This window comes from Fukomys damarensis, unplaced genomic scaffold (genome assembly GCF_012274545.1).
Source record: "Fukomys damarensis isolate Sample0158 unplaced genomic scaffold, DMR_v1.0_HiC HiC_scaffold_11, whole genome shotgun sequence".
NCBI classification, from domain to species: domain Eukaryota; kingdom Metazoa; phylum Chordata; class Mammalia; order Rodentia; family Bathyergidae; genus Fukomys; species Fukomys damarensis.
The window spans coordinates 2,354,987-2,376,572 of NW_022900923.1; the positions used below are offsets into that span (position 1 = coordinate 2,354,987).

The window sequence follows — 21,586 nt, forward strand, 5'->3', positions numbered from 1 at the left end:
GGCCCTGTGGGCAAAGGGGCGTCGGTCAGAACAACCCAGACGGCTCCTCCCGGAGTCTGTCTGCTTAGCTGTCCCATGGGAGGGCACAGGACTCAGAAACTGAACACCGGGCACAAAAACGGGGTCCGAAGTCTGAGAAGTTACTGCACCAGACACGACTTCAAACACTGGCGGGCACTGGGAGCGCCGGCCGCCCGCCGTGCATGGATTTGTGTTTTACTGCAGATCGTGTGTACTCTTTCACTTCATAACCTGAAGCGTAAAATCCCAACTGCTCTAAAATACACCTTTTTGGTGCGGATACGATATCACAAATGGAAAATTCCAAACGTCGTGTGACAAGTCACACTCAAAAAGAACTCTAAACTGAATGTATAAAGTTACCATCAGGCTGTTGGTAGGTGTAAGGTGAACAACAAATACACGTAAATTTCATCTTAGACTTGGTGCCCAAACCCAAAATGTCTCATTAGGCAAATATCAATATCTGCAAAAATTCAAAATCCAAAATGCGTCTGATCCCAACAATTTCAGAGAAGAGATACTCAGTTCACATCCCCTTAAACCGCTTAGCAATGTGAACATGAATTTTACTGTTTACCAAAGTCTTTGAATTAAATCTCCTCCCTTCTAAGTTTAGCCCTGGATGATAGCACAAGGCTACCTGGCCCTAAGAACATGGCTAACAAAAATCCACTTATGAAAGGTTAAAATGTTCTGAAGTTTGAGAACTCGTAATACAGCGGCAGGTATTTTTATGCCTGCACAGAGTCTGGGAGTTCATCGTGTCCCTAATTCTAAGGGTAGCAGGGAGGAGCCAGAGGTCTCGGGGACTGCTTCGTGTACGTTTCATTAGCAGAAATTTCAGTTTCCTGCAGTGGTAAATCGGCCAGTAACACTGTTATGAAAGGACAGATTTAGAAGTGTATGTTGCCCTCGGATTCTCTCTGCTGTGTATCCAAATAGCACGAAGTCTCTAAAACAACACAGAACACAGCTGGGGGAGAACATTACCCGGGCCGGTACGCTTCAGAGCCGTCTTTGATGGTCGGCAGCGTGGCCTTGATCGGGTGTCCAGACGCAGACATGGACTTCTGGTGGCGAGGCCGGGCGGAGGGGACAGCAGAGGCCCCGGCAGAGCCCGCCGAGGAAATGCTACTCACAGACATCTCTGTGAGGCTTCATGGAGGCAGGCGAGAGCACACGGAATTGGGGAACAAAACAAAGCAGGGCAGAGAAAGTGCAGCTTACTAAAGGTGCAAAGAAATAGGTTTTTAAATCTAAATTGACCAACATTCTTCAAGACTGAAACACATCAAGGACCTAACAAAGGCGGCACTGTTAGTGACCAACGAGACAATTCATATTCTCAACAGAAGTACACAGGGAGCCGGGTGCAGTGGCACAGGCCTGTAATCCCAGCTTCTTGGAGGCTGAGGCAGGAGGAGCTCAACTTGATTTTAGCTTGGGTGATTTAGTGAGACTTTGTTTTAAAATTGTACAAAGCTGGGGGTGGAGCTCAGTGGTAGAGCACTTGCCTAGCATGTGCAAGGCCCTGGGTCCAATCTGTAGTACAAAAAGAGTCTGTCTTTCACTGAAGACATTATAAACACTTGCTTTGTATTTTTGTGTGTATTTCATGTATTTTCTGTGCATGTGTGACATGTTCCTGGGTTGCACGTACTAGATTATTCATACGAGTCCATCATGATGCCCAAACTGCCATCTCTGGAAACCTCAAAACATGAAGCCCTCGCTTAACTGCAGAGGCCCTTGGTACAGGAAGGACAGGTGGGAGTCGGGAGTTAGTTTCCAGCTAAGTAAGTGGCCAAGGGATTTCATGTCCAGAGAAGACACACTGATCTCTGTGTCCTCACAGGACTGCCTCCACTTAAGAAGGAAGGTCTAAGAGGTTTATTAGGATAGAATCCAACCCAGAATGTGACTAAGTTACATTTCTTGAAATAATAAAAATATGACTTATCGTTGTTTAAAATAGAACACTTTAAGAAGTTCGTGGTTCTAACGAACCAGTGCAGACGGTCCCATTCCTCAGAGGAAGTAAAAGAAACCTTTTTACTTGGACACCGTGGTGGATGGGTGGGACAGGAAGGGACGGGGGAAGAGGAGGCCGCAGGCACAGAAGAAACTGGATTCAAGTCAGGAGGACCGCAGGCTACTGAGAGAAGCGCCTCCTCAGACTCCCCAGAAAGGCACACGTCGGAGATTTACCTCCCGCCTCCCCGCTGGCTGTGGCCTTGCTGTCCGCTCGGGTCGCTCTGCCCTTCTTATCTACAGTCGGCTCAGCAGGAGCCCCACTGGCCCGGCATGCGACCCCCACCTGCTGTCTTTTCCGTTCTGCAGCGCGGCGTACCGGTCTGTGGTCCTCTCGCAGACGTACGTGTTCCTTCTCGCCATGCTGCCTCCAGTATACACGTTGTTCTTTGAGGAGAAAAAGAGCAATTTAAAAATTCTAATTATTTTTGTGGAAAGCGGGACCCACATTAGTGCTGCGCTGCTCACAGCAGAACTTTAACTGGTTGGACTCTTACAAGACCGCGATGGCCCTTCACCTCCTCTCTGCTCTCCTCCTCCTACCCACTCTGTTCCCTTCTTCCATGTATTTATTTATTTAGGTGCCGCAGATTGCACTTGGGACCTTGGGCTTGCGTGGCAGGCGGTAGCATCACTACAGTAAATCCCCGGCTCTCCTTCTCCCATTTAGATTTGAGGAGTAAAAGCCGCAGCACAGAACACAGGCTGGTCACAGTCGCAGCTCATGACCTACAGCAGCGGCCAGCCATCCTTTGGGTGGAACAAGGAAGCAGGGTTTCCTCTTCTACCTCCTTGCAGGTGAAGATGGGAACTGCGGGGAATCTGCCCCTGGCGCCGATGGGCCCACCCTCCCTGCCTGCCGCTGCACCTGCCCGGGACAGCGGGACACCAAAGCCCTGGGCCGAAGGCGTGCCTGCCAGAGCCAGGCCCAGGGGTCCCCTCTGGTCCCGCGGTGAGCCAGGAGGGACAAGGACCAGGGCACAGAGGCCAGTGGGCCCCTCCCCAGCCCTTGCCCTCTGACCCTGCCTGCCAAAACTGACTGCCACTTATAGCTAACAACATACAGGAAGGATTTTCAAAAGGCCTGAAGTACTTTTCTGTCTCCTGGTCCGACAGAAAAAAATGTCCCTATTTTTGGCCAATCTAGCCTTCACTATTCTTTAAAATACATAATTAGCCTAAAATTTGTTTACTGAAGAGGGCTAGAAAGTTAACAGATATTTACAAAATTTACTTGGAGAAGGAAAAAAATAATAGAATTGTATAAGTGAAAATTTAAACTTTCAATAGTGCAGCTTCCTAGGTGGAAGGAGATTTGTTACCAGTTGCAGAAAAAGCATAAATTAAAAACTACAAAAGTATGGTAGGGAACGAGGCCAAGATTATGAGAAAAAGCTTAGGGAAGACTTGTTCCATCAACCGAAGGCCAGGAGAACGAATGTGACTCAGGAAGCTAACTTGCAGTGTGATGCCTGGAAACTCAAAGCGCCATCTGGATTTTGCAGTTTGAAGCACGTTGTCTCACGACCTGTTCTCATGTAACTCGTCAAGAACATGCATCGCCGTGGAGTGGCAGAAAATGTTTAGAGCTCAGAGTACATAGCTATGCATATGAACCATATTTTACTGTGACCAGTAAATTCCTACTTTCGGAACATTTAAATTATTTCACTTTGTTCTTATGAGGTATGAGGGAGGTTAAGCTGTCTAGAAGCTTACTGGAAATTTAAAATCTAGAAGAAGAATTCTAGAAATAATAGAAAATAGGAAAAATTACTAAAACTGCACAGATTATTAAAAGGCTGTGTAAAGTCACCCCGAAGGCAGAAAGTATGCCAGTTCTAGTATGTCTGCACTGGACATTTCCTCCGGTGCCAGGGTCACCGGGGCAGGCGGTCAGTACACCCCAATGAGGCGCATGGCACAGTGAGCTGAGGGTGTAGTTATGCAGCAGGAAGTGACAGGGGCAGGTGAGGTCCAACTCCTGACAGGTGCACACACAAACCAGCTGTCTCCAAGGACCTGCCCCAGTAAGATAACCTGGCTCTGGTGCTTCCTGAGCAGGGAGAGGGGCTCTTTCTGCGGAGGGCTTTGGGACAGTGAAAATAATACTCACCAGCCCCCTGAAATCTACTTAGAGTCGTACCATGACATTTAGATAACAGTACCTTGTAATCACTGTAACATTTTAAATCTGTTTCAGTCTCTCAGAAAGAAGTAATCTGTCCCCTCATTTTTCAAAAAGTTTCTTTTGGGGGGTGGCATCTGATGCTGGATCACAGTTTGAGTCCAACCTGAGCAATTTAGTGACTTAGTGAGAACCTGTCTCAAAATAAAAAATAAGAAAGAGCTGGGGATGTAGCTCAGTGTGAGAGCCCTGGGTTCAATCCTCAGTATTGGGAAGAAAAAAGTGCTATTAAACTATATTAAACTATCACCTACTAAGTTATCTACACATGGTATGGGTATTACCATTTTTTTTTTTTTTTTTTTTTAGACAGGGTCTCACTTTGTAGCCCAAGGTGGCCTCAAACTGTTAGTGGTCCTCCTGCCTCAGCCTCTTGTGTGCTGGGATTACTGGTGTGTGCCACCACGCCCGGCTGGGTATTACCCTTTCACTATCAGAAGTTAGGAGCCACATCAGGTCCTTTGAGTAGATGAGATATTTTACATTATCCTCCATTATATATACACATAATATTTACTGGAAAAAAATGTTCATGTGCTTAGTCAATATTTTACAATAACACAGACCCCAGGTCACAAATGCCGAAGTCCCTTCTTCCTGAGAAGCTTCTGCAAAGAGAAAGGACCAAAGGTGGGATTTTTGGCTTTAAGCAGAAACTGCCCAGCTTCTTCTGTAAAGAGCCAGGAGGTGAAACAGTTAGGCTTGGTAAAGGTAAACCAAATGCAAAACAACCCTGCTCTTTGCCCTTCAGCTTGGCCGAAGTTTTTTGTTTTTTGTTTTGTGGTTTTTTGAGGCAGGGTCTCACTATGTAGTTGAGACTGACCTGGAACTCACTATGTAGCCCAGGCTGGTCTCGAACTCACAGCGATCCTCCTGCCTCAGCCTCCCAAGTGCTGGGATTACAGGCATGCGCCACTATGCCCGGCTTGGCCGAAGTTTTAAAGAAAGATAACAAGCCATCTTTGATGGGCTCACATCTCCCCAGACTTGGACACTTCCCCAGCAGCGCTGACTAAAAATGAACATGAGAGCTGGGAGCACAGGGCCCTGAGTTCGATCCCTGGGACCAAGAAAAAAATGCACATATGTACAGTGCAAGGCCCCCAACTGCCACAGCTGCCTGTGCCCTACTGAAATGTGCCGTTCTGAAGGCCTCGTGTTATGACCTCAAAGGACCCCGCAGTACCACAAGTGAGAAGAACAAAAATGTAACAGGCACAATATGACCTATTAAACACACACACACACAATAAAATAATCCCATAGGCTCCCTTATGTTTTCTTTCATAAAGGAAACCTAAGAACAACTCACCCGATTCACTGGCACAAGTCGTGTTGAGAGCTGACAGTGACAGGTAGCGGGTAGGAGAGAGGACGCTACTGATTTTACTTTAGAAAGTTCTGAACTGCTAAACAAAATTATCATTTTGTTTTCTCAAATTACCAAAATTAACAGTTAAATGAGAAATCCAGTGGTTAAAAACAGGATTTCTCTTCCAGATCCCTTTATGTTTTTAAGGACGATGACAGTGACCGTGGTAGTGTCGATTGGCACTGATCTGATGCCCAAGCGCGCCCGTGTGTCAGCGAACAGTCAGGACGTCAGCGCCCACGCTACCCTCGGCACCACTGCTTCTGGGCGGACAGAGCCCCGGTTTCCGTGGGGACCGCGGGGTCAGAGCCGGACAGCACCGAGCACCAGAGCTGCACAGTAGCAGCAGCAGCCAGGGAAGGCGGTGCGAGGCAAGGGCTGGATCCGGAGCCATCACTGAAGGGGACACCAAGCGCACCGGCCAGGCGCACGGGGCAGGGTGAGACCTCGCTGGCGGAAAGACGGGAAACACGGGGAGGGGGCCAGCGGCCGGGCCCAGCTTTCCGTTACTGGGCGGGGAAATCACGGCTTGCCTAGGAAATTCACTCGTAAAAAGTTAAACCTTTGCGCTTCCGCGCAGATCAGGGGCAAGGGAAGCAGTTATCTCAAGCAACTTTTAAAGTCGTTGTGTGTCTATTTCATCGACTAGGCAGCGACAGCCTAATCACTATCCAAAGCAGGTTGGTTTCAGCTCACTGACGGAAGCAGTGACGCCGGGTCCAACTCACCGAGATGCAGATTCGCATATGATTCCGGGCCTGCTATTTGATGCAGGCGTGATCGCGTTCCCTTTCCTTCTGTTGAGCTAAACGCTGGCGTTGTATTTTCGCTCCTCAGTGGATCACCCCAAGCTCCCGCGCTCCGCTCCGCTCATCACTGGAGATTTCTGTATAACCCTCACTGCCCAGCCTCACGTGGTCCGAACTGCGGCTCTCATTTCTACTGCGCATGTGTTAACCGCTGCCTCACACAGACCCTCGCCCCCAATCGCCCTCGAGATCCTCTTTATCCTCCCCGGCGGCCTCACCTCGCCTCTGGAGCCCATGTGTAGTGTGTATCTCCAGGGCGGGTTTCCAGGTGGCCCACGCGCGGGCTGTTAACTGAGCCAACCGCCCTGAGCGCAGACTGGGATTTTGCAGTGCCAGGGCTGCATGTGTGCACGCGACCTGCGCAGGGCCTCTGCAAATGAGAGCTCAGGGCACCAGAACCACAGCGAGTCACGGCTGCGCACGGGAAGTGCAGCGGGAGAGCTGTCCTTTTCTGGCAAGGCTGGGACTTTGAGAATCTTTATAGAAGCTGCACCCTTTTTCATGTCCTTCCCACTGTGATTCACTCGGCCACATTCAAAGGGCAAAGGCAAAGATCTCACACAAAGACAAAACACTCTGCCCATAGGGAGCCGGGCTGTACTCACGCTGGCCATGGTGGAGGACTTCTTCCTCTCGGGGCCCGCGAGGGGGCTGGCCGTCACCTCGCTCTTGGAGCCGACCGTGATGCTGCCCAGCTTCCGGGCCACGTCTGTGTCCCACTCCTCCCGCTGCTCGCTCTCCACGCTGTTGGCCTGGGGCCTCTTGGTGTAGGACACGGCAGTGGGGATGGACGGGCCGGCTAGAATCAGATGACAGCACAGGGAGCTGAACAATCAAGGACGCGCTTTCTGCTACTACCAGAGGGGTCTGTTTGCCCACTTCTGCTCTGCCCTAAGGTCCCATGGTCTGATTACAGAAGTCAGCTCAGCCCTGCAAGCGGGACAGGTCTGTCCGCGGCCCTGGAGAGGTGGGGTCGGCCTGGACTGGGCAGACCCGCCCGGTGCCCACCGTGATCGCTGAAGCGCCGCTGCTTCTGATTGGCAGAGATGCTCCGCTGGACTTTCAGGTGCGCGGGGGACTGCAGGGTGCTGTTGTTGAGGTCACTGCTGGGCCGGGACCTCTGACTCAGGCTCCCGCTGGACAGCGCCTCTCCGCCTTCAAACTGCAGAAGACCAGGTTTTAAAACAGAAACACCAGCGCACCAGCAAAACGCACTCCTGACTTTCTAAACTCAAAACTGCATGAAATAGCCAGCTCTAAAAGCCAGGTGGCTTTAAGTTGAGGACTTCAAGAGCGGCCTGGGCAGAAGAAGCAGCACACCTGTCACTTTCTGCTGCTTTGTATAAACCCTCAGCTCCGTTAATACACCAGATAAGAGCTGCAGCAGGAGTTGGGCCAAGCTTTTTCTATACGTCACTTCACTTAATCTTTGCAACAAAGCTGCAGTGTATTACCCTGCACCTCAAAGATGGGAAGACTGCGGTTAAGAATCAAGGGGCACTGCTGGGATTCAAACTTAGGATGAAATCTAACATTTTAAACACATCCGTGTGGATGTGGTGTGGGTGCATGTGCACATAAAACACTATTAAAATATCTATATTTCCATGCTTTACACTTTGACCTGGATTAAACTATTTTGTTGGGTTTTCTTCACATTTACAAAACAAATTTAGGCTGACTGGCTCTGACCGGGAAATGGCATCTATTTCAAACTAAGTATGGTCAACCAGAGAGAGGGTGATACGCCACCCTCTCTGCTACATGACAGTCACCAAGGGCCAGGAGGAGGCGGCATTGCTGGAGGTCATGGAGTCTGAGAGCAGCCAGCACAGAACACAGCCACCTGCCAGCAACCGCCCTACGGACCTTACAAGCCCTCAATAACCCTAGGAGATAAGCACTGTGGTGTCCTCATTTTTGCAGATGGGTAAACCGAGGCACAAAAAGTTAAGGAAGTTGCCCAAGTCACAGGCTCAGTGGCTGTGCTGGGGCGAGCAGGGGCAAGGAACCTGGTCACAAGGTTCGGGCTCTTACTGACCACGGGGGCTTCATTGGCTTAAACTCAATACAACCACGTCTGTGCTGAGTTTTCTTACAAAACCAGTACTTCCTCTGTCTTTAATAAGAAAAGTAAAGGTATCAGGAGTGAAACTCAGTAAATGCGAGCAGAAACAGTTAAAAGCTGTGCTCTTCTCCTGACTTGGCTTCTTCAGTGCTACCTCTGGAGCCATCAGCGTCCCCAAGGGTCCTCTCTTCCCCTCTGATGGTGCTTCTGGCGGTCCCTGGGAGGACCGTGGGTTAGTGAGGCCTTGGTGCGGCCCTCAGAGGGGCCCCCAGACACGACTGTGCTTCGCGGGGGGCTCAGCATCTCTTAGGCCCATTCCCCTCTCTCCCGCGAGTCCCGATCTTGACACCACACACTCATTACTCTGCTTCCAGCTCACCGGTGCAGGCTGAGCTCTGTCTCCCCGACAATGGGAGGGGCGCGGGGCCCTCACCCAGATGGGGCCCCAGGACCTCAGCCTCACATCTTGGGGTCATGCAGGATCCCCAGGGTATGGCAGGGCTTGTCCCTCGGCTGGCTCCCAGAGCGTCCTCATGACCCCCTGCACCTGGCTGGGGGCAGCTCGGCTCCAAGCAAGGTGTCTGCGGGACCCGCTTTCCAGTCTCTCCGTCCCAGACCCAACACGATTTCCAGTAACACCGGCGGGGATGAGCTGCTTCTCGCAAGCTGCTGTTTAACTGTAGTCAGGCTTTTCCACCGAAGTGAAACAGACAGTGCCCGGCCTCCGTGCCACTCTCCATTTATACCGCTGCTTTCCCAAAGTCCCCTGTACACCTCGGGATCACCACTTGTCCCCAGGGGGCCCCACGGTGGCTCCGCTGCCCCGGAGCTCACCAAGCCGTCCAATACCCTACAAGGCAAAGCACAGCCAGGCCACTCTCCCTGTTCCTGCCATGGGAATCGCGCCACTCACTGTCTGGACGCTGCCTCTGCCTTGGCTTCAGTCACTTCGGCAGCAGTGTTGCAGGTGGGCAGGGCAGCCACGCTCAGGGGCACGCGCCGTGCACTGCCCACCTCCTCGTCTGAAGACGAGGTTGGGAAGTTGCCTCTTGGGGCCGGGCAGGACAGTGACCTGCCCTTTCACACATCTCCCTTGGTACGTGAGACGACATCTGTCTACAACACAGCACCTTGAGTTCAGAATTCCGATAGGTAAGAATATTTGGACCCTTCGTTACGTTTGACAAAGGACAGAACGTATTTAAGCAGAATATATTTACTTAGCTGTCACCCCACTCTAGGAAGACTTCACATTGACGGAAAAAGGTGAACAACTTACTTCAGGAGGTTTTCTACCTAGAAGGATGTAAGTAGCCATAACTTCATCGTATTTCTGATTTATTAAGGCATCATTTATTTCGTCTCGTGCAAAGCCCATGGTGACCATAACATCTAGGAAAAAACGGAAATTTTCTCAAAATGGGTTTATTTTAGTGAACAAATCAGCAAAAATGGGCAAATTTGCCTATACCGGATATGAAAATTTAGTCTTAAAACTTTAAAGTGTAGTCTTCACGATTCAGCCCACACAGTACGTGTCCTGGATTAACCCACACACACTGAATGTCACAGATAATCACAGAATTACCTACATCAGGACCCATCAGTTTCTCATTGCCTCAAACACTGCTCCACTGACTTCCTTTGTCCCTCCAAGGCCATGTTTGCCTGGGGCACACGGCCCTCTCTGCGTCCTGTCTCTCCCTCTCCACGTACCCTCGCTGTCACGCAGGCTCTCTCCTCCCTTCCCCACGCCCGCTCCCCTCTGGTCTCCGGCAGACTGAGGCCCCTCTGGAAGACTGCAGCTCCATGCCTGACCCTTGGGCAGGTCCCTTCCAGCTGGGTGGGAGGAGCTTGGGTCAGGCAGAGGGACAGAGAAGGAGATGGGCAGAGGGCCTGGCTCAGGGCAGTGGGCCTGGGAGGATGCACGGCGCTAGAACATGGGAGAGTCCAAGCACTCAGCCCCTGCAGCTCAGGACTCCTGAGCTCTTGGTAAAGATGCATCTCGTGTTTGCAGATGCTCATCGGTCTGAGCAATGCTGAGTCACAGGAGTCCTAACTCTGGGGAGGGCTGCGGACAGCAGAGAATCTGGCACAAGACAGAGAGCCGTGAAAGGGACGGATGATGGACAATCAGGAAAGCGCGTGGAAAGGGAGAAAAGGGAAAATTTCAGTGTTTAATATTTATCGTTAAACTGATAATGCAAATCTTTATCAAATAAAAGCTGCTTCCTCTTCTGTTTTAAAACACTGCTTGGGTAGCCTAAAGAACTCACTTGTAGCCTGTGGTGGCACCCTGCCAACGTATGTACTCACCTATTCTCTTTGTATCATTGAAGTCCGGTTCAGGCTCAGTGTATGGCTTTAGTTCTTCTTCTTCATGACCTACATTCATCCACCGGTCTTTCATTATTTGCTAGGAAATAAAATCTATGTCATGCTTGGTCAGTCACAACATTCAACCACCTATTAACTCCAGACCAGCAGCGGGGAAACTTTCAGAGCTTTCAATGACACAGACAGCCTGCTGTGGCATGTGAGCACCTGTGGGTACATCGGCTCCCTCAGTACGTGCCACACAGCGCTTTCAGATAAAGGGTCTGCAGCAGCACAGCCACAGGCGTAGGACTTGGGGACACAGTATCCTGAGACATCTGTGCCTCCAACGCACGCCCTCACCAAATGTTCTGACTCAAAGAAGGTTCCCCCACCTTGGTTTAAAAGGAATACTCTCAAAGGTGAAAGATTTAACATAGAACATACTGATTTTAACCTTAGTTGCATATTTTAACAGCTAAGATTAATGAAAAGGTTCTATTTTTTTCTTGTTTTTCAACCAAATACATGCATGTATTAAAAAATCAGCACTTATTAAAATATTAGGAAAGAAGAGATTATGAGGAGTGGAAATCAGTAAACGTAACTCAGAGAATATGGGAAAGGAAGACAGTTTAAAAATTAAGACTAGAGTGGGGTGGGAATGGCGTTGATGTGAATTGCCAGAGACAGGGCTAAGCCGAGGCTGTGGAACAACAGGGAAGGCTGGGCTGACACCCTAAGACAGCCCAGTGGGGTGAACTAGGAGACAGGAAAATACACTTGCACCTATTAGGGTCAATATCCAGAATATGCAAAGAACTCCTACAACCAAGTAACATCAAGATTAATAACCTGATTTTAAAATGAGCAAAAGAAGTCAACAGACATTTCTCCAGAGAAGATACAACAATGGCACGCAACAGTACACAAAAAGATGCTTACACAAAATCCTCACCATCAGGGAAAACCACAACCACAATGGATACCATCTCCTACCCATTAGGGTGGCCACTACAAAAACACTCTAAAGAACGAGGAACCGCAGGATGAGGACGGATCAGAGCCCCTGTTCAGTGCTGAGGACAATGTGAGATGGTGTGGCTGTGAGATGGTGTGGCTTTCCTGGAGAACAGTATGAAGTTTCCTCAGAAAACTGACAGAAGTACCACATCAACCAGGAACCCCACTGCTGGGTATTCATTCAAAAGAACTAGAAACAGGAGATGCAAGAGAAATCTGCACGCCCGTCCTCACTGCAGCATCCTTCACCAGCGCCAAGAGGCAAAAGCAGCCTAAGTGCCCACCGACAGATGAATGGGTAAAGAAACACGTCCACCCTTACGCAGGAAATTCCGCCCCACCCCGGAGGAACCCTGAGGACTCTCCGCCGAGAAAAAGGAGCCAACCTCAGAAAGGCAAGTGCTGCAAAAGGCACCTCTATAAGGGCTCTCAAGCTGGCACAGAAATGTAAAGCGGGAAGGTGGTGGAGGGAGGCAGAGGGGAGGAGGATGGGGAGCTGTTTAATGGGTCCAGGGTCTCATCCCAAGACGAGCAATTCAGGAGAGCTAGCGTACAACAGCGTGTGCAGTGACCGCACAACACACACTCAGAAACCGTGAAGAGGGTAAGTGTGTGTTAGGGCAACCTAGTCAGGACATCGGCAAAGTCACAGACAACGGAGGGCTGGCACCCATGGATAAAGCTAGTGTGCGTGACAGAGGTCCTGAGCTTTCACACTGAAAGAGAAGCACATGGAATTTGAAGAATTCTGTATCAATTACAAATCTAACTGCATTTCTGCAGAATTCCACATGCCACGCAATGTTTTTCTGTCCTCCTCTGTGCCCTCAGTCTGTCCGGTGACAGCCCACGAGGCGTCAGGAACGAGTGCTGCAGAGTGATTTTGTTGCCGTTGGTAGAATTCTGTAGGGTGGAAGATGCGTACAGTCTTCCTCCTTTACCTGTGGTCAAACACGTGAAGCAGGAAACGGTGGGGGATTCCCAGACAGGACTCAAACACGGAGTTAGGAGTAAATCGGCTTTCAGTGCCGGGGGCTCAGAGAGCGGCTCCTGTCAGTCTCAAGAGCACTGAACAGGAGTCTGTTCTTTCTCTTCCTCTTTTTGCATCTACGAGGCTTAACTTCAATGGACTTTTCTTGGGAATAAAGCAAGCAGGATTTCCACAAAGCGGAGTGGCGGTGGTGGGGCTCTGGCAGGACTTTCTGAGTCCGTTACGCTCCCTTGGCGCCAGATTACAAAAGCTGCTCAGCGCATTCTACAGAGCACCGTCACCCAGCTAACCCAATTCCATGCAGCGTGGTTTCCTGTCTCATCTAGTCTGAACACTAGGTGGGAAATTCCAGGGTTAATAACTCCTAGGCTTCCAAGTGCCCGCCAGGCTGGAGTTTATTACCACCAGCACTGCCATACCGTCACAGTCAGCCTGATGACCCAGACAGCGGCCAAGCGACTCGCAGATGGGCATTGTGTGCAAAGCAGACACGCGGACTCCCCACCAGGACAGAATGGGCCCAGAGCGTCCGCTGGGATTCACTCCACAGAGCTCCGGGGGCTCGGCAGTGAGGGTAGAGGCCCCCGGTGCTGCCTCCCTCCGGCCCTGCCACCCGCCTGGCTCCCTCACCACGAAGGCGCTGTCTAGAAGGCACCACTGCAGGACATGTGAGGAGAATATGACAAGATACCCCAGAGACAGGAAGACAGATCCCACTCCCGCAACACCTTTTCCAGTTCACTATCACTTGTATTTTATTGTCGGTCACCGTTCATCTCTCACAGGACATGGTTTACAGATTTAACTTCACCGTGGGTTTGCACGTACAGGAAAAACATACCCCTTGGATGTTTTCCCTGAGGATCAGGAGTGCTGACTGTACCTGAAAACACAGCTACCCGCCTAAGGGTCACTGCTGAGGACACCGCAGCCCTCCTGCACCCGGGGCTCTGACGACACGTGCGGAATGAAACATGGTTGAAAAACCCTCCCGCGCATCACCCCCAGGAGTGTGACTGCTCCTTCATCAACATACTGCTCATGTGTTTTCTTATCACTGTGACGAAAGACAGGGCGGATGACAAACATGAGCTGGACAGAAAATTTCCAAGTTTTTCAAATCCACTCAAATTAGTCCTTGGTGCCATTCTCGAGGATAAGATTACAATGCTATGAGTACGAAAACAATAACCTCCAAGTGCGAGTGAGATTCTATGTGAAAACTGGTCAGGAAGCGAAAGAAACGTTTAGCAACAAAAGAAGGACTGGAAAGGGGGTAAAAGAACTGCGGCTCCAGGGCGAGGAGGGAGAGCCGGGGTACAGGAGGCCCACAGGTGGGCAGGACAGCCTGGGCGGCACATTCAGCCTGGGAGCTTCCTGAGACAGGAAGTAGGCAGGTGAGGCGGAACCACCGTTTCCTCCCAGAGAAGGGCTGTCTCAAAGGTGTGATTTTGAAAAAAGTCTCTCTTGCCACTGTGGACAGAATATCGGAGGGCTCAAGACTAAAGGATAGGAAGTAAACTGAAGGGCATTTTAGCTGTAATCTAATAATGACACTGAGTTAAAGGCAGGCAGCAGAAACATGTAAAGAAAGATGCTTTAATGATCTGGCAGGTAAAAATTAACAAAACATTGTGACTGGGTACAGGCAGAGAGGTAGAAAGGAGAAATGGAAGACGACATGCTGGTTTCTGGGTCAGACCAACAAGTGGGCTTGGTGCCCACTGTTCCTGGGAGAGAACACGCTGGGCAGGACTCTTGAGCCCTGGAAACAGCTGAGCCTGAGCCACTGTGGGATATGCAGGCAGATGGCTCTGCAAACTGGTCTGCAGCTCAGGACCTGGCCGGCTCCGAGCAGAGCAGCGTTTGTGAATCACTGCCTTCCAGCTGACGAAGGGAGATGGTGTGGGACAGACTCTTGGGGAAGAAGGAACAGAATTAGGAGCCCCAGAGGGGGTCAGGGAGGGCCTCAAGGACACCAACAGCACTGGACCGGGGGCGGCAATGGGGAGGAGACCAGTGTGGAGAAGGCAGAGGCTGGCTGGAAAGGAGCCGCGGGAGGGAGGGAGGGACTGCGGCGGAGGAGGCTGGGACAGTACGGCAGGTCGCAGAATAAGCCGTCCCCACCAACACGGGGCAGCCCAGGGAGCCCACTGTACCAGGGACTCGGGAGGCCAAGGAAGGGGACAGCCAGGAGACTGCAGGACCAGCGCTTCCCGTCTTCTCAGCACAGGGAAGACAAGCTTGTTGCCTAGAAAGCTTCCCTCTGTTTTTTCCACCTGAGTTCTTTTTAATCTTTGAATGACCACGTAAAATCCAGGCCCCTTCTTTTGCTCTCTTTGATCACAGCCTGATCTTTGCTTACAGTTTAATGCAGCCTGTCATTACACGAGCCTGTTGCGTTTACCTGTTAATTATCCATCTCCATCCTTAGACTAAAAGTCATGGGAGAATGACCCATGCTTGCTGTGCTCAGTCTTGTGTCCAGCACCTCAGAGCACGCAGCACTTAAATGCTCGACACACGTCTGCAGAGTAAGCGTACAAGCCGTGTGTGAATCACGCAGGCCCCCTTGGTGTACCCCAGGGAACCCGGCTATGTCCTACGCTGCTCTGGTCACCGCGAGTGGCACAGACTGACCGCTTCGGCTACCTCCAGTGGAGGCCACAGACTGCCGTGGGCCACCTTCTGCAGCACAAGTGACTGCTGGTTTTCCCTGCAGGATCCAGGGTGAGACAGGACCAGAAGCCTCAGCTGTGAGCGGCTTCGGAGGGACCGGTGGACAGGAGGAAATGAATCGAGCACGAGTCACAGCACCTGACGACAGGACTTGTTTCAGCACTGAAGACAAGGATGAGATTTTAAACTCAGGGCCCTGGCAAGATGCGGTTTCTATGATTAAGTAAGAGATACAGAAGCATACAGACTGGAGTGGAATATAAGCAATAAAAAGGAAAGTGAAGATAACCCAAATTTTCTGACGTTTCTCAATTAAACTGTGTTTTCTTGGTGTTCACATCACATCCACGTGTCCACGTCAGGAAAATATGCACGAACCGGCATATTTTACACACAGATCGTCTATACTGTGATATGTCGCACATACGTGGGCTGACAGGTGACGGGTCTTACCTGCGAAATGAGATTTACTCATGAAACCTAAACATATTTGAATACACAACACTCAACTATTTGAAGTGGTGCTCTTAGGAGGAGTATTAACAAAGAAAGACAAAACTGCCAGGTGTGGCGGTGCACACCTATAATCCCAGCACTCGGGAGGCTGAGTCAGGAGGATCACAGTGAGTTCGGGACCAGCCTGGGCTACATAGTGAGTTCCAGGTCAGTCTCAACTATGTAGTGAGACCCTGTCTCAAAAAAAAAAAGAAAGAAAGACAAAATGGACCAATCTGCAGCATGGACTGGGCTTTCCTGGGCTGGGGACACTGGGGCAGGAGGAGAACTGACACTGGAGAAAGAAAGCTGTGGCTTGGGGCAGAGGTAACAGCGTTTCAGACGATCACCTGAAGTGTGATCTGAGGGTGATGGAAACATCTACATGGTATCGGCAAGGAAGGGAACAGCGCTTTAGAAGTAGAACCGGAGAAGAGCAGGCAGACACTCACAGAAGGAACAACTCCCTGCGGGCCTCACACGAGCAGCTTGAGGCCAGGCCTGAGAGGCAGCACCGGTAACCCTACACCAGCGGGGGTTAGGCAGAGTGGGAAGGACTAGGCCAACCAGCGACTCTAGGCATAAAACCAGCTGAATAAACCAATTCACTTCAGACCCCTCTCTCAGCATCTTGTGAGAAACAGGGACAGACAAAGCCCGGTCTCAGAAGAGGAAGTCAGGAGCATGTGCAGCCCAGACCGACTGACAGAGTAAGACTCGCAAGACACTCGCTTCAGGTGAAGCATACAGAAGTAGTCGATTTAATTACAGGAAATACACAACCTAGACCTAGGCGCACATTTAAAAATTCAGGCATTTAGGATGGCCGGATGAAAATAATTTTACTGAAATGCTTTTCAAGCTTTATAAAGCATTTCATATACTTCTGAAGTTGTACTTAAGTGTTTTTCTTCTTTAAAAAACGTCATTATGAATGTACCGATCCTTTGACTTGCTATCAATTTTACTGTAAAGCACAAACACAATTTTAAAGATTATCTTAGGAGCAGCTGAAAAATTAGGTGTTAAAATTCAAAATATAGGGCCAGGATTTAGCTCAGTGGTTCCACTGACTGACTCTCAAGCGCAAGGTCCTGAGTTCGATCCCTGTTACCAAAAAAAAAAAAGTCAAAATAAATTAAACACTTTTGGGGCAAGGCCCTAGGTGACCGAGGATCACAAGAGGAGCTTCACCTCAGGCTCAAGCTGTGCATTATTTTGAGGAGAAACGTAGCCCCTCTTCACTAGGAACTAAAATAACGAGGGGCTAGGGAGGCAGGTGAGAGTTGGGGTGCCTGCCTTGCAGGCATGAGGCCCTGGTTCAACCCCTGGCCCAGCCTTGGTAAAGAAAGAAACAAACTGGAAAAATGAAAACATGCTCAAAGAGGAAAAGTAGCAAAGCCTTTCAGTTTTTTTTCCCATAAAAAATTCTAGACATGCTAACAGTTCAATAAATGAGGGGAAATCCCAGTACACCACAAAAACCCCTGTATGCACACGCTATCGGGGCAGCGAGGAGTGACAGCACCCACGCTGCACCCCGGAGGGCTCGTGGGAATGGCGGGGCCTCGCCCGTGCCAGCCTTGGTACTGTACACCTGCAACGCCTGCTACCTTCCCATGTGAGCCCACGGTTTAGGGCTGAGAAACTTCATCCTGAAAGTTGGAACGGGAGGGCTGCACTGACACACGTCAGCTTGAGCTCATGAGGCACAAATGTCTTCACAGCAGCGACTGACTTGTGACTTCCCCTCAAAGGATCCAGTTCATTTGTACTCAGCCCTTCAATGTGAAGGATGGAAGATGAAATATTTGGCTCCCGAAAATTAGTCATCTTTCAGACAGAAGCACACCTTACCCGCTCACAGGCATTTGTAAGGTCTGTTCTCCCAAAGTAACTTTTACATGTTCTGTGTTCACTACTTGTTAGTGGAGCTGCTGTTTCTATTCTAGACGTTCGTTACCTGACCATCAGGTAAAGCGTTCCTACAGTAAAAGTGGGGCACAGAGCCGGGACACAAGAGATCTATCTATTCTCTAAGGCTTTTGGATCCTCAGTTTCTAGAATATCTTCTCTTTTCTTAATAATTCACATTCTTTACTTCCCCAAACAATTCGTTTTAAACACCATTCATAGAAGATAAACTTGAAAAGATCAAGCAAGAAGTGGCGAGGGTAGGGCTCGAACCAAGGCCTGACTGGGCACCTGCCCAGGGACCAGGCCCCCTCCTCGTATGCTGGTCCAACAGATGAAGGTGGGAAGGTGAACATCAATACGCATGTGTCTGCTGCCTGGACATTTTAGCTGAGTTAAAGCTCAAACTGAATCCAGCATGTCTCACCAAATCATTACCATGAAGTATACTTTCATATATGTTATGTGTTGCAGCTTTAATGTCGGCCCCCCACTCCTGCTCCCGGGGATCAAACTGAGGACCTTGCACTTGCCAGGCAGGCGTGGCGCAATTGAGGTACATCCCCTCCCGCCTTATCTTTAATGTAGTTTTTAAAAAGAAAACCCTTCAAGTATATTTTCACTTATAACATTAAAGGTGTATTTTTATCCTACCATCAAGCATTATTGATTGCCTACTATTATGCTGATAGTATTGTACTTATTCTGTAGCAAGAATATTAGAAGTTGATTTTCTCTTTTACAAGTTAGAGGAATACAATAAGAAAGGAAATCTTTTTTTTTCAAAGATAAAAAGAAAACCATTTTATATGCTATTAAAATTTCTCCCCGCTCCTGGAATATCTTAATCGTTAAACTTTAACTCTAGAACACCGCGGAAAGAAGAAAATCACTCACTTCCAAGCTGCCTCTCTTGACTGGGTTCAGCACCAGCAGCTTCTTGAGCAGGTTCTCGCAGTCGGTGGACATGTAGAAGGGGACGCGGTATTTGCCCCGCAGGACTCGCTCCCGCAGTTCCTTGACAAAGCACACGACAGCACTTACTCCTGCGCTGGCTCCCGAGGCCGGCGCGTCTGGGGTGACCGCACGCACATCCCACTGAGCGGTACCTTCAGGTTCTGGCCGTCAAAGGGCAAGGAGCCACTGACCAGCGTGTAGAGAATGACGCCGAGACTCCACACGTCCACCTCGGGCCCGTCGTACTTCTTCCCTTGGAAGAGCTCGGGGGCGGCGTAGGGGGGGCTTCCACAAAATGTGTCCAATTTGTTCCCCACTGTGAACTCGTTACTAAAACCAAAGTCAGCAATTTTAATATTCATATCAGCATCAAGGAGAAGGTTTTCAGCCTGAGAGGAAAATAATGAAAAGGACAATGTAAAAAGCATACATAAAGCAATCTTTGTTTGCACTTGTTCCACATTTTGTCTCTTGTTTTAAAAGGAGCATCGAGTTTAGAAGTCCACCCTGCTACTTCAGCATGTAACTGCTCAACATGACGTCTGTGTGAGGCGGAATTTCACACACACACACACAATTGTCACGACGGTCACTGAAAACCTGCTTTCCTCCGCAGTCCGCCTGAACCTCCTCTCTCCCTTCATGGTAAGACACATCTAGAACTACTCCTCAGCAGGGCCTAGTCTACAGAATCCAAGTCCACACAATCGTCTTCTACCTCGATGTGAGCCACACTTGTCCAGAGGGAGCTAACGGCCTCAGCGGATCTTCTGCCAGGTCCCCCTCTCCTGCGTCCTCCGTCCCCAACAGAGGACTGCGTATGCCAAAGTGTGGAACGATACAGCCTCTCCGTCAGACGTGTCTGTTTCCACCTCCTTTTGCTGTACTGAACCTAGTTCTCTCCTGGAGATACGCTACATAGACAGCAGGGAGTTTGCCCCCGTATCTGGAGAGGCTGGTTTTCTAATATCCTAAAATAGAATCGTCCAAGGACAAGATCTTAAACCCATCTTCTGTAAGTGTGAGCAGTTACACAGTTGTGCTTCTAGCTCTGTTTCAACTGATGAAGAGACTACAAAAGTCCCAGGCCACTTCGGAGAGGTGCAGGTACCAACCAGGAGTACCTCTTGACCAAAATGGAAATCATCATACACCCTCTGTTCTGAAGCACGCTGGTTTATATCAGTCACATACATTTAATGTTCACAAACACAGTGAAAAGCTTTCCCTACTGTGAGCTCCAAGGTGGAGAATGGATGCTGGCCCTTCCACCTGGCTGGCGTGGATTTGCGCCTTGATCTTGCTTCTGTCTGAATGAGACCTCGCACATTTTTATTTGGGGATAGAATTCCACCTTCTTCTATTTAAAACAAGTTAAGCAATGGTGACTCAAGCCCTGACTGACTTCTCCCCATGGTGTCTTCATTCTCTCGGTGGGGGTGGTGTTTTGTAAAGTTACTGTGAGAATCACATAAAAACCACTTGTCTCCAACAGGTTAGGTGACCAAACAAAGACTTTACCATGGAACATACATCATCGAGCTTTTCTATCAACACAGCAATTACCTTAAGGTCACGGTGAACAATGCATTTTTGATGGCAATACTGCACAGCAGACACAATCTGGAATAAATATTTGGATAAAAGAGTCTAAGTTATTTTAAAGTAAAAACACTGATTTTCCCATAACCATCAACTCCAATTTAGATAAATTCCTAATTTGAATTTCAGAGTAATTTTTAGTAATTTCATTTTTTCTTTAGTTCAGTAAACTGTGCCTATTCAGGAGGAAACTTTTCTCTTAAATGTAGAAACTGTGGGAAAGTGACCCTGAAACACACCAAGATGTTTCCTCGTCAGTCTGTGTAGATTTGTGTGGATCATTACGAGGGTGGGTGATATGTAGTTTTGGTCCACGGTACATTGTGATGTTGGAGTAACTGCTTTGGTGCAGGTGAATTAGCACTTCAGGATAATGGCTAGATTTTAAAAAGCAAAGCTGTACCCTCAGGATTATATCAGCTGTGTTCAAGGCAAGTGTTCTCAACTCAGTAAGGGGAATATAGCAGCGTCTTATATGCTCAAATACAGACAAACAGGAAATATTTTGAATCTTAAAAACACCCAATCATCAAAAGAAAAATGGGAAAAAAGAAATTTAATCTTTGTCATTAATGGAGCCAGGCAAAGAATTCTATACCTGTACCTACATCCTGCACGTAGCCATAACTTTTAACCATTGCATCGTGCTCTTTGGGGACAAGGGCTAAACAGCAAGGCATTCAACAGTTTAAAGGCCAAGATACGAATGGGAAATAGATTATTAAATATCTAATAGTTCTTTATTCAACACAAAAGTGGCAAGAACCTGACTGCAACGGATAAAGTGCTCCTCTACATTACAGACTAGAGCTGACAGGATGGGGCGACAACTCGAATACACAACATTCAGTTCTGTGGACTCAGCTAAAGGTAAAACCAGGTGGACTGCTGCAGGCTGGTTAGTTATTTACAGATGGAGACCGAAGTGAGGTTTTTACAAGATTAAAGGTGAGGTACAGTATGACCATGCTAAGGGGAACATGGGAGCAAGAAAACTTCAGAGCAGAACTGGTGTTTCCGCATTAGAAAATTACTCTAACGCATATTGCCATGGTTCAAAGAGAGACGAAATGAACTGAAAACAAAATCAGCAACATAACGAGTAGCGTACAGTTCA

General features: G+C 49.1%; 1 protein-coding gene across 9 annotated transcripts in view; it reads right to left on the bottom strand.

Annotated features, from left to right (window-relative positions):
- Positions 1 to 597: 597 nt before the first annotated feature.
- Positions 598 to 21,586, bottom strand: part of Mark1 (microtubule affinity regulating kinase 1) — a 104,674-nt gene continuing 83,685 nt past the window's right edge. For 4 of the 9 annotated variants that reach the window (XM_019210435.2, XM_019210432.2, XM_019210433.2 and 1 more), the window contains exons 7-15: positions 20,434 to 20,490; positions 19,020 to 19,256; positions 18,808 to 18,927; positions 10,809 to 10,908; positions 9,772 to 9,884; positions 7,433 to 7,586; positions 7,030 to 7,223; positions 2,342 to 2,442; positions 645 to 1,179 (exon numbers count right to left, since the gene is read on the bottom strand). In XM_019210435.2, the coding sequence (XP_019065980.1) occupies positions 1,011 to 1,179; positions 2,342 to 2,442; positions 7,030 to 7,223; positions 7,433 to 7,586; positions 9,772 to 9,884; positions 10,809 to 10,908; positions 18,808 to 18,927; positions 19,020 to 19,256; positions 20,434 to 20,490 (1,245 nt within the window). In that variant the 3' untranslated portion in view covers positions 645 to 1,010. The other 5 variants (XM_019210436.2, XM_033762025.1, XM_033762028.1 and 2 more) reach the window with 5 other exon arrangements.